We start from the raw sequence: 12,678 nt of genomic DNA, 5'->3' as shown, positions 1-12,678 counted from the left end.
GAGAACATGGAAGAGCTGGTCAGGGCTGGGGCATTATCACTAAACCACCTTACCAGAGGCATTTCTACTGTGGGAATCACTTCTTCCATTTACATTAACCATCCCTTTCCAAAACAATAAACATTCATTACAAAATCTAAAGGACAAATGAGATGCTGTTGGCACCTGAAAATAGAAAACTGAGGAAAAAAATTATAGTTCAAAATTCCTTAATAGGCTGTCAAGAAGATCAATATTACTTCATTCTGACATGAATCATATCTGTAATCTATGGTATGTTTGGATTTAGTTTTCTAAATTATACATTATGCCATATATTTCCATTTTCCAAAGGATTAAGGGATCCTAGTGGGATTATTTTAAGCATTATTTCTTTTAACATACTGAAGACAGCTGACAAAACTTGTAAAAGTGAATGGCATATGAGTCAAAACTCTAGTCAACATATTTTAAAATCTTATTACTCTACCTGGAAAACCCTTGACATTTTCTCCTGAGTCTCAATATTTTGCTTGACTATTGACTAAATCTTGAAATATATTTTAAGAATATGATTGTGTTGGGACAGTCCTCCTCCAAACGTTTACTACCAAATTGTCAGCAGTTGTGATCTTATCACATGGGATTTGACAACAAGCAGTGTTGATTGATTCAGCAGAGAGAAGACAAACTAAAACGAAAATTTCTTCTTGGTATCAGAACTTTTACCATGACAGAGTGACCCTCATTAAAGAAAAGAATTAGCAAATGTCATATTCATTTCCATGTGCTGTTTCTTGAGTTTAGAGCATTCCATTCCGATGATCAACTTACCTTTGCTTCAAAGCTGTAATTTATTTACTTTAATGTCTGTTTCCCCGTGCAGACTCTAAGTTCCTTGTGAGCAGGAAACATGGCTACCAACTCTTTTGAATTGTACTCTAAGAGCTTAGTGCTCAGTAAAGTCTATGTAAGCTTGTTGTGGGCAGGGAATGTCACTTTTTACTGTTGTGTTGTGCTTTCCCAAGCTCTTAGTACAGTGCTCTGCGCACAGTAAGTGCTCAATAAATACGATTGAATGAATGAATTTATTGATTCATAATTACCTTACCCCAAAATGTTAAACTGTGTGCATCACATGGATTCTCAGCTCCACAGCATTTATGTACATATCTATAAATTATGCATTTCCAATTATTTGTTTAAATTAATGTCTGTCTCTCTCCAGACAGTAAGTCATTGTGGGTAGGGAACATGTTTGGTACTCTACCAACTGCTTAGTACAGTGCTTCACACACAGTAAGCACTCAGTAAATTCCACCAGTGATGATGATAAAGCAAGTGCCCTGCTCTGCAACTCCTAAACACCTGGGGTTTTTTTTTATCAATAAGAGAAGTTTTAAATGGAGCTATTCAATCTTAAACAACTGAGAAAAAGATGTTAATTTTTTTTTCAAAAGCCTAACCCAATGTAGAGGAGCATACGCAATTGATTTCTGAACTGTTAATTGTCTAGATTAATTGTTTTGCAGCTATATATAGATGTATATAAACTGTTGTTCCAGCTCTCCCAGTATCTCAATCCGATGCATATTATTTAGATTGTCAGCTTAATGTGCTCTATTCACAGATGTTGTTTTCCACAGAATACTTTTCTCACTCCCTCAAATGGGAGATGTGACAGGGATCAGGGAACCTCCAACAGTTAGGCAGCCGGGCACTGGTGCAGGGAGGTGATAAAGGTAATATTAAGCACTGTTGTTCAGCACCATGGGCATTCACAATGGGAGCTTTTGGAATTACACGGTTTGGCACGATTTGGAAACAGCAACTGAAACCCACATTAGAAATAGAGGCCATTTGGCGTGTCTTAACTGAGTTTTCTTTGCTCAAGTTCAGCACTTTTAAACTATGAATCCTTTGTGGGACGTTTGCATATGGCATTGCTTATCCTTTGTGGGCTGTTTCCAACCACAGCAACTGGGAAATTTGTACTTCAGTTTTTTAAAAGGAAAACAACTCATTGTCTCTCCTTCCTTTGTGGTTTTCCCAGGGTTCCTCTGTCCAGATACTGGTTGGCTCTCTGTATCCTTGCATGTATAAAGAAAGCCAAACACATCTGCCCTTCCCCTACACCATTTCCAAGACAGGTCAACACTCACCCCATCTTTCCCCAGTTGACCTCTGTGGTAACATGAAGACATCCCCTTTATTTTTAAATCTTCACATTTTCTTCCTCTTTGGTGAAGGTTGCTCATACTAGTCTCCCAGTCCATATGCCTGATCTTTCCCTCCTGCCTTTCACTGTCTTGCATCTGACTTATTTTCCTCCAGTTCCCCCATCTGGCTGGAACTTTTTTCCCATATCTTTAAAATCAGTAGCAGAAGTGTTTTTTGTACATTCCCAATTAGCTCTCAGCAGCTCATTCCTTAGTGCAATTTTTGCTTAAAAGAGTTATGTTATTTAGGCCAGAAAACTATTGTGGAAAAAGAATCTTATTCAAATGGATTGATCTCTGTGCCAGGATGGTTCTTATTTATATCTGTATAGTAAGTGAGAGGTGATGCCATCTGTAGTGAACTGAACAGTGGTATAAGTGTTAGAATACTAGAGATATTTCTTCACCTTTGTAGCTGACTTGCCCTCTTACCTAAAGAAAGAAAATTGAGTCCTGTCAGCTTAATTTCACCACTCTGTTGGTATATTTGCCATTGGCCATCTGATTTAGATTATTTGCTCATAGCTGGCAAGGAATCTTTGTTTCCTTGTACAATGCCCAGCCATACCCTTTCCATATATGAGCACTGAATCAATACTGTTTAAAGAAGATGATAGTGATAGCAGCGACTCAGTGGAAAGAGCACGGGCTTGTGCCTCAGAGATCATGGGTTCTAATCCTGGCTCTGCCACTTGTCAGCCATGTGACTTTGGGCAAGTCACTTAACTTCTCTGTGCCTCAGTTGCCTCATCTGGAAAATGGGGATTAAAACTATGAGCCCCATGTGGGAGAACCTGATTATCTTGTATCCTGCCCACCAGCACTTAGAACAGTGCTTGGCACATAGTAAGCACTTAACAAATCCCATCATTATTAAACAAGGGAGAGCCAGTGAGGGGTAAGTAGCCTCTGCAGGCCCTGCCCAAAAGAAGAGGTATTGAGGCATTCAGATGCTCAGGTGTTCCAGCCACGTGCCCATTTCACCTGGAAGTAAAGGATTTTCTTCTCTAGCTTCCTGTGAAATTAAATTTTATTTGTAGTCATACTTTTTTCTCTTTACATAGTCTGTCATTTTGTAGTGTCATTTACTTTTCTACTAGATTGTAAGCTCCACGAGGACAGGCCTTGACTTTTACTTTTGGTATTCCCAAGCACCTAAAACAGTGCTCTGCATAGCCTAAGTACCTGATGAATACTCAAAATGGTCATGATGATGAGGAATAAAGAAGGGCTGCCAAAGTTGTTAGCTATCCAAGCAGCTGAGGGTCACTTGAATGAGAGAGAAACAAAAATAGAACAAAGAGAAGGAAAGAAGCAGACACACACACACACACACACACACACACACACACACACACACACACACACACACACACACACACACACACACACACACCAAGAGAAAGAGAGAGAGTGCGATTGATCTCTTAAGCAGCAAAGTTAATGTGGGGGTTTATCTCTTCCATTTCATCTCTAAATTTTGGTGGTTTAAATATCTTCAGTTGTGAATAAATTTCATATGGATTCTCGTGTTTGTAATCTTTCCACTTGTAATATTAATTTGAACAATGACTTTGGTCATTATTCTTTTAGTGAATCTAGTTCAGCCCATGATTACCAAGGTTTTTGTAGAGCTAGCAAATTTAGCCTGGCCCGTCTTCCTACCTCCTCTTTTCCTCTGCGGTGTGCTGAATATAGGAGGTTCAAATTGATTTTAGTTGTAATTCCTGCCCAGCATAAATCAGCAAAGCAACCCTACCAGTCTCAAAAACATGCTGAAAAGCAGTGTGGTCTAGTGGATAGAGCACAGGCCTGGGAGTCAGCAGGACCCAGGTTCTAATCCCGGCTCTGTCACTCGTCAGCTGTGTGACCTTGGTCATGTCACTTCACTTTTCTGTGCCTCAATTCCCTCATTTTAAAATGGGGATTAAGACTTTGAGCCCCATGTGGGACATAGAATTTGTCCAACCTGATTAGATGGTATCTACCCCAGTGCCTCCGTGGTAAGTACAGTGCCTGGCACATAGTAAGCACTTAACAAATACCATTAAAAAAATGTGCTTCTAAGCATGGTGCTTCTAAGTCTAAATGTGCTTCTAAGTCTAAGCCTAATCTTAATGCTGCAAGAATTCATGTTTCCAAATTTGGCATTTACGTAGCATGAAATTCAGGCATTTCCTTTCCAAAATACAGCCTAGTGTGTCGAGAGTTGTTCTGAGTCCTAATGGGAAGTTGAAGCCAAGATGGCTAGAGGAATCCCTGTGTTTTGAAAAATGCAGTGAGATAATCAGGGGCTCAAATTTGCTGTCTGAAATGAGCCTCTGAAACAGCACCCTTTGGCACTGTTATTTCTGAGTCATTATTGAAAGCTCAGCCTTTGCTACACTCCCCAAGCCAGTAGAACATTTGTTTTGCAAATTTCATCTCAAATATTCTTCCCTAGAACAACTCAAACTTATCTGATTCAGGCTGCAGTGCTTTGGCTGGGGTTTGAGTCTGTTGGATTTAGCTGTGTTGGCTACTTCCAAAGCCCTTAAGTAGTTTCCTCTGAATGCAAATGCAGGTTACATACCCTGGGGAGGGGCTTGGGAGAATGTTTCTGCATCATAGACAAAACACACTCAACACTGTTGTCTGTCAAGCAAAAGCCAACAGTTTCGCTATTAGTGCCTCAAGTCCATTAATTCACAAAGGTCTTATTAACCTGACACACTACTCCATCCACTCTGTTGTCCCCTGTGAATACAAATGCTACTTACCCCCCATAATTTAAACATAAAAAATACATATGGGAGTGTTTTTTGTATTGGCTTACTTTCTAAAAACACTTGTAGAAGGTACAAAATACAGTAACATTGCAATGAATGCAAATTACAGATGTTTCTTCTACATCTTAGCCAGACTGTTAAAATGCACTGAAAGATTACATGTCAGCTTTGTCACTGAGTCAAAGGGCTGAAATCCACGAAGCCTAACTGCACCTTCCAAATTGAAAATTTATGAATTCTTAGAGGATGGAGCGTGGTAAGTCTTTGAGTTTACAGTCAGAGGGGGTTGCACTGGGCCATTTGGAGAAGCTAATCATTTTTCCTTCTCCCCCGAGCTTTGCTTATCATTTTGCTACATGTTTTCCCTTATTCCTTTCACAAAGAGCTTCAAGATATTTATTCTGTGTTTACAGAAACTAGACATTGTGCCTGAATATTTCTGTCTCTTGCATTTATTTTACAACAATCTACCAGGCTGGTGAGTAAGAACATTCCCTGCAAAAATTGCTTCTGCAATATCACTGCCCAGCATGGAGTACTAAGTAAAGGCCAGTTGTTGTCATTTGTAATAAACCACATCCAGCTTTTTCCTCTTTTCACTGTGCAATAATCATCTTTTTCCATTAAAGTCAAACAGGGACTGAGCACTCACATGCTAGGAGTCACTAAAAGTATTTAATTTGCTTTGTTCCTTTAACATAGCCCCATTGCCTAACAAGTAGCCTCCATAGCTTTACATAACTGTGTCTGTGATGTATGGATTACATCCATCCATCAGTGGTATTTATTGAGTGCTTACTGAGTGCAGGGAATTGTACTAAGCACTTGGGTGAATACAACAGAGTTGGTAAACTCCTCGAATTCCTCAACGCCAACTCTCTCTTAGACCCCCTCCACTCTGGGTTCCGTCCCCTCCACTCCACCGAAACTGCCCTTTCAAAAGTCCCCAGTGACCTCCTTCTTGCCAAATCCAGTGGCTCCTACTCTACCATAATCCTCCTTGACCTCTCAACTGCCTAAGACAGTGTGGACCACCACCTTCTCCTCAACATGCTAAACAACCTTGGCTTCACAGACTCCAGTTTCTTCTCATTCTCCTCTTATCTCTCTGGCCATTCATTCTCAGTCTCCTTCACAGGCTCCTCCTCCCCCTCCCATCCCCTTATTGTAAGGATTCCTCAAGGGAATCCTTCTATTCTCTATCTATACTCCCTGCCTTGGTGAATTCATTCGCTCCCATGGCTTCAACTTCCATCTCTAGGCTGATGACACCCAAATCTACATCTCTGCCCCTGCTCTCTCTCCCTCCCTCCAGGCTCATATCTCCTCCTGCCTTCAGGACATCTCCATCTGGATGTCTGCCCGCCATCTAAAACTCGTCATGTCCAAGACTGAGCTCCTTATCTTCCCTTCCAAACCCTGACCTCTCCCTGACTTTCCCGTCACTGTAGACAGCACAACCATCCTTCCCGTCTCAACAAGACCGCAACTTTGGTGTCATCCTCGACTCCACTCTCTCTTTCACCCCACACATCCAATCCATCACCAAAACCTGCCGGTCTCACCTCCACAACATCACCAAGATCCGCCCTTTCCTCTCCATCCAAACCGCTACCTTGCTGGTTCAATCTCTCATCCTATCCTGACTGGATTACAGCATCAGCTTCCTTTCTGATCTCCCATCCTCCTGTCTCTCCCCACTTCAGTCTATACTTCACTCTGCTGCCCGGATTATCTTTGTACAGAAATGCTCTGGGCATGTCACTCCCCTCCTCAAGAATCTCCAGTGGTTGCCTGTCAACCTTCAAATCAAGCAAAAACTCCTCACTCTCGGCTTCAAGGCTCTACGTCACCTCACCCCCTCCTACCTCACCTTCCTTCTCTCCTTCTACAGCCCAGCCCATACACTCCGCTCCTCCTCCGCTAACCTCCTCACTGTGCTTCGATCTCATCTGTCCCATCGTCGATCCCTGGCCCACGTCCTTCCTCTGTCCTGGAATGCCCTGCCACCACAAATCCGCCCAACTAGCTTTCTTCCTCCCTTCAAAGTCCTGAGAGCTTACCTCCTCCAGGAGGCCTTCCCTGACTGAGCACCCCCCTTTTTCCTCTCCTCCTCCTCTCCCAATTGCCCCCCTTCCTCCCTCTGCCCTACCCCTTCCCCTCACCACAGCATTTGTATATATTTGTACATATTTACTATAGTTATTTTATTAATGATGTGTATATAGCTATAAGTCTATTCTGATGGTGTTGACATCTATCTACTTGTTTTGTTTATTTTTGTCTGTCTCCCCCCTTCTAGACTGTGAGCCCATTGTTCGGTAGGGACCATCTATATATATTGCCGATTTGTACTTTCCAAGCACTTAGTACAGTGCTCTAGGCACTGTAAGCACTCAATAAATACGAATGAATGAATGGTAAACATGTTCCCTGCCTACAATGGCTTTACATAGTCATTGTTATGAGGTGATTCAGAGGACTGTGAAGGTGTAATCCTTGTCCTCTAGGGACAAAAATCAAGAAAATCAATTGCAGGTCCAAATGCACCTTTAAAGTAGGTGAGGTGGGCCATCCCCAGTCTTTACCCAAAGACTGTGCAGCACAGTGGTGGTTCAGGTTGAATAATTAAAGTTGGGAGGCAGATACGGATCAGGTGTGGGTAAGTTCAGCTTCACTGCATGAATGAACAAATGAAAGAATGAATGTGGGCATGCTCAGGTAGATGCCACTGTTGCTACCACCATCAGCATCAGGATGCATGGGAAATGGCACAGCCAGACTTGCACTGTGGCCTGTCCTGAGGCACCCTGACACCTAATTCTTTTCCTGCCCCCTTCTCCCTCTCTACTCCCAGCCCCGACCCACCCTCCTGCCTCCTACCCCATCCCTGCTCCACACCAGGTTGCCTGAGCGCAGATCAGAAGGGCAGGCAGGGAGCAAAGTCAGGGAATCAAGGTGACTGCTCTGCCTTCCCTGTCAGGTGACACCCACAGTTTACCTGTCCTGAGCCGTGCATCCCTGCAGTAAAGTTGCCAGTCAAGGAATCAAAGTAGTTTCATTTTTTTGCAGATTTTGAATATGTGCAGGGCAAGTCCAGGGACTCTACTTAGTACCTGTGGAGAAGTCTCTAATAGACAGTCTTCGTGGACATAAGTGAAGAGAAAATCCTCACCTTCCCCTGCTACAAGCTTAAGAATGCTATACAATAATTGTGCATGGGGCTCTCTAGGGACCGGTATACTGCTATTTGGGAGTTTAACTTGGGTACTGGAAAGAGTGGTGGGTGGCAACTCCCAGGAATTCTATTGCCTCTTATTCTACCACCTCCAGAGCTAGTAAGAGAGGCACTTTTCAGAAAGATAAGAAGGAATGTGATCACAAGCAGCCTTTCCCCAATGGATTCTCCACTTGAAACAGATGAACAAGAGATAAAATATTGATTTATCATACATTACAATGTTCATAATTTTAAGGGTTGAAAAGAACTGAAGGTGGAGAAAGATGTCTGTATTTAATAGATGAAAAAACTAAGGCTGAAACAGAGGCAGGGGTTTGGGCCACATCCCTTGATGAGCTCTTCCAAGCCCCCTCTGTTGGGGAAATAACATTGGGAAGTACCATTTGACTCAGAGTGGGATTGACGAAAGAGCCTTTGTAAAAACTTGGGATTCCAATGTTGACCTTCCTGGCATTCCTGCTCCAAATGTAGGCACCTGTAGCAGTTCCCACCAGACTATAAGCACCAGATGGACAGAGATTGTGTTTACCAACTTTACTGTGTTGTACTTTCCCAAGCATTTAGTACAGTGCTCTGCACATAGTAAGAGGTCAGTGAATTCCATTGATTGATTCTGGACTGAGGGGCTGGAAGGAAGATAGATGGGTGAGCTTGGAGCCATGTTTCACAGCTCCCAAAATCAAAAAGCATAACATGCAATCTACACCTCACATAAATGGAAGGGGTTTTCTCCCAACCATACAAATATGGTTTTTATTGTATGGCTTTTTCATCATTGAATATTGCCATAATTAGTGAATGAACAGGATTTCCTCAACTCACTCCAGAGATTATGTAATTTTCTTGGTTCTATCTTCCATGATGTTTGATAGTTACCAGCTAAGATAGTGGCCTTTATTCACTAAGCAAGAATCATACAATTTTGTTCAGATGAAATGCAAGCAAATAATTCATTTCTAGATGAAGATTCATTCTAATCTATACTTTTAAGTTATTTATTGGAAGGAGGTGGTAAAATTGAAGCATAAAGAATCAGGTAACTGTCTTTTACTGTATACTTTGGTTAATACTTTGAATTATGCCTAATTTTCCAGAAGCTTTAGTTACCATTTAGAGGATGAAGAATTGTTTTTTTTGTAATGTGATAATATCATTTCAGGACAGTTCAAAAATGGGTCACCTCAGAGTCTTGCATTTGGTTTCAAATGCCATTTTCCCATCTCCGCACGATAACCATAATCATTTTTTCTTTCCCGCTCTTTCCTTCTGTCTCATCCTCAGGCAAACCGCTGAATATTCCCTGCAAAGCATTCTTTGGGTTTAGTGGAGAATCAGGCCCTATGATCTACTGGATGAAAGGGGAGAAGTTTATTGAAGAACTGGAAGGTCACATTAGAGAAGGTGAAATAAGGTACTGGATCCAGATCTCTTTATTTTCTGTGCTATCGCAGCAGTTAAGGAAACAGAGTGCCTTGTTAGAGGTTCCTCCCAGGATTTTCATTTAAGCTGAAAATGACTTTCTTCCTTGAAAAGTGATTGATGAATGTGGTGTAGGTGAGGCTGGTTCCTGAGTAATGACTAAGCTCTACAAGCCCCGGGACTGAGGACGTGCCCAGCTTCCTTCAGCTGCACCCGTTAGCTTTGTGGATGTGGTGACAGTGGTTTGCTTTAGCCCCAAGCCTAAACAGCAGTTGACTCTGGCTCCTTTAGGAAAATTTTCATTATTTTCCCTATTGCTGTTCCTCCGAAATGTGTCTCAACAGAGCAGATGATTTCTTTTTACCTCTTGTTCTAAATAGGGTGAAAGTGGCTATATTGTCTAGAGCTCAAACTGGGGTTGAGGTAGAGTTCCGAGCATCTGGGGCTCTCGTAGCTGGGCCAGTGATCTGATCATTGGGAAGGGAAACAAGATCAAAGGCAATATTGGGGACGGAGAGAGAGAGAAACTCCGAAGGTTACAGAGAAAGTCAGAGGTAATGTAGAGAGGCAGTCAGCAAGAAAGACAGGGTTAACAGTCACATAGACTCCCACCAGACATGAAAGGTCTGAGCTAAACACACAGGCATGTGCTTACCAGACCCCCATGTGCTCAGCCAGACACATATGTGTTCACTCATATACCTACTCTCTCACTCAGAAACCCAGTATGTCAGATGTGCATGGTGCGGAGCTGAACAGCTGTAGACCTAGACGCTGGTTGACCCGAAACCAGTTACCGAAGAACCCGTAACCTGCTCTTCTCTGGGTTGGTAGAGCCTGGAACCCCAGGCAGATGTGGCTACAACTCCAGGAAGCCAGTGATCCTAGAAGCTGCATTTGGCTGCTATTTCTCTGGTACTGGGTTTCCTGCTATCACCACCATGGCCATCTAGGTCAAAAGCTCAGCTTTTCCCTATCTGGACATTTTTCTGCTGGGTTGTGAAATGGCGGGGGCAGATCTGGTAACTACTGCTAAATCTAGGGTTAATGGTCACATTCAAAACGAGCCTCAACACTCCTGTTTTTCTAGTTCTCAACAGTATCCATTCACCAGTGCAATACCAGTGAGAAAGGCCAAGCACTGTTTTAAACGTGGGGGTAGATACAAGGTAATCAGGTTGTCCCACATGGGGCTCCCAGTATTAATCCCCACTTTACAGATGAGGTAACTGAAGCCCAGAGAAGCAAAGTGACTTGCCCAAAGTCACACAGCTGACAAGTGGCAGAGCCGGTATTAGAACCCACAGCCTCTGACTTCCCACCCCATGCTGTTTCCACTAAAGCCACACTGTTAGAAGTAGGCCTTGGGCCTGGGAGTCAGAAGACCTCAGTTTTAATCCCAGATCTGCCACTTGTCTGGTGCATGACCTTGAGCAAGTCACTTAACTTCTCTGTGCCTCACCTGTAAAAAGGGGATTCATTACCTATACTCCCTTCAACTTAGATTGCGAGCCCTGGTTGGGATAGGAACTGTGTCCAACCTGATTAACTTGTATCTACCCCAGCATTTAGGACAGTGTTTGATGTATAGTTAACACTTAAGTTGCAGAATTTATTATGATTGTTATTATTGTTGTTGTTATTTTTCCATGCTCTAAAAAGAAAATTTCTCATTAAACGTATCTTTTATGGAGTCATGCATGACAAACCTTGTGTTTCCTGTTACTTTTGCCAGTGTTAAAATACAGCCCCTTGTTTTTCCCATTTATAAGTAGGGTAAAAGAGATGTAAGTGCTACTTAGCTGGCAATAATTAGTTTCCCAAAAGAGTTCCTTTGCACCTGATTGACTTGTAATCTTAAATTTAATACATCCAAAGGGCTTAAACTGATTCTAACTTCCTTGAAACCTAGTATCTTCTCCAACACAGACTTCTGGATGAGGCATTGATTTTTCTGTAATGCATAGAAATTGCTTTTTTTAATGGTATTAAGCACTTACTATGTGCCAGGTATTGTACTAAGCACTGGGGTAGAAACAAGAGAGTCAGGTTGGATAAAATCCATTTCATAGATGAGGTAACTGAGGCACAGAGAATTTAGGCGACTTGCCCATGGTCACACAGCAGACAAATGGCAGTGGGATTTAGAACCCAGGTCCTCTGACTCCCAGACTCATGCTCTTTCCTCTAGGCCATGGTGCTTCTCTTTTCCAAAAAGAAGAACAATTTTTTAAATAAGTAATCAATCAATCAATCGTATTTATTGAGCGCTTACTGTGTGCAGAGCACTGTACTAAGCACTTGGGAAGTACAAGTCGGCAACACATAGAGACAGTCCCTACTCAGCAGCGGGCTCACAGTCTAGAAGGGGGAGACAGAGAACAAAACCAAACATACTAACAAAATAAAATAAATAGAATAATAATAATTGTGGTATTCGTTAAGTGCTTACTATGTACCAGGTTCACCACCTCTAATGTTTGGAGCATCTTTTCTTTTCAGATTTAACCTAGCTTCATTTAGAACTCATTTTCTCCTTTGTGGCTTTCAATCAATCTGAGTTTTCCCTGTGACTTGATAGCACTTTGAAAGTTATTTTGCATATTTTTATTTTCCACCATATAGCTTTTTCTACTCTCAATCCAAGTTTCTCTCTCTAACACCTTAGGAGCCAGGAAAGGATAGACTGTCATCTTAATTAGTCACGCTTTGCTTATTTTGCTATTTTTTTGTCATTCAATTAAAATTCTTTAATTTGTTTTACCAAGTGTGTGTCTTAATAGTCAAATGTTTTCTCAGTACCAAATCTAATTCCCTCATCAATGTCCCACTCTATTTTTTCCCTGTATTCTTCATCTCATTTTGAGTACATTCTCTCTGGTACTGTTTGAGCCAACTGCATACTAAAAGTGCCTCAGACCAGTTGATGCCATTAGTTACGTTATTATAGGAAGGAGAGAACTGATTGAGTGTTTTAAAGCTGATGGTGATGAGTTTCTGCTTGATGCAGTGATGAATGGGCAACCATTAGAGATTTTTGAGAAGACCAGAG

General features: G+C 42.0%; 1 protein-coding gene across 1 annotated transcript in view; it reads left to right on the top strand.

The window, feature by feature from the left end:
- The window catches only part of IL1RAPL2 (interleukin 1 receptor accessory protein like 2), a 684,340-nt gene that overhangs the window by 638,659 nt on the left and 33,003 nt on the right, over positions 1–12,678 (top strand). The window contains exon 7 of the mRNA XM_038748640.1: positions 9,489–9,618. Coding sequence (XP_038604568.1) covers positions 9,489–9,618 — 130 coding nt within the window. The remainder of the gene's footprint in view (positions 1–9,488; positions 9,619–12,678) is intronic.

This window comes from Tachyglossus aculeatus, chromosome 6 (assembly GCF_015852505.1).
Source record: "Tachyglossus aculeatus isolate mTacAcu1 chromosome 6, mTacAcu1.pri, whole genome shotgun sequence".
NCBI classification, from domain to species: domain Eukaryota; kingdom Metazoa; phylum Chordata; class Mammalia; order Monotremata; family Tachyglossidae; genus Tachyglossus; species Tachyglossus aculeatus.
The sequence above is the reverse complement of the archived record's forward strand: the minus strand, read 5'-3'. Positions and strand labels throughout refer to the sequence as shown.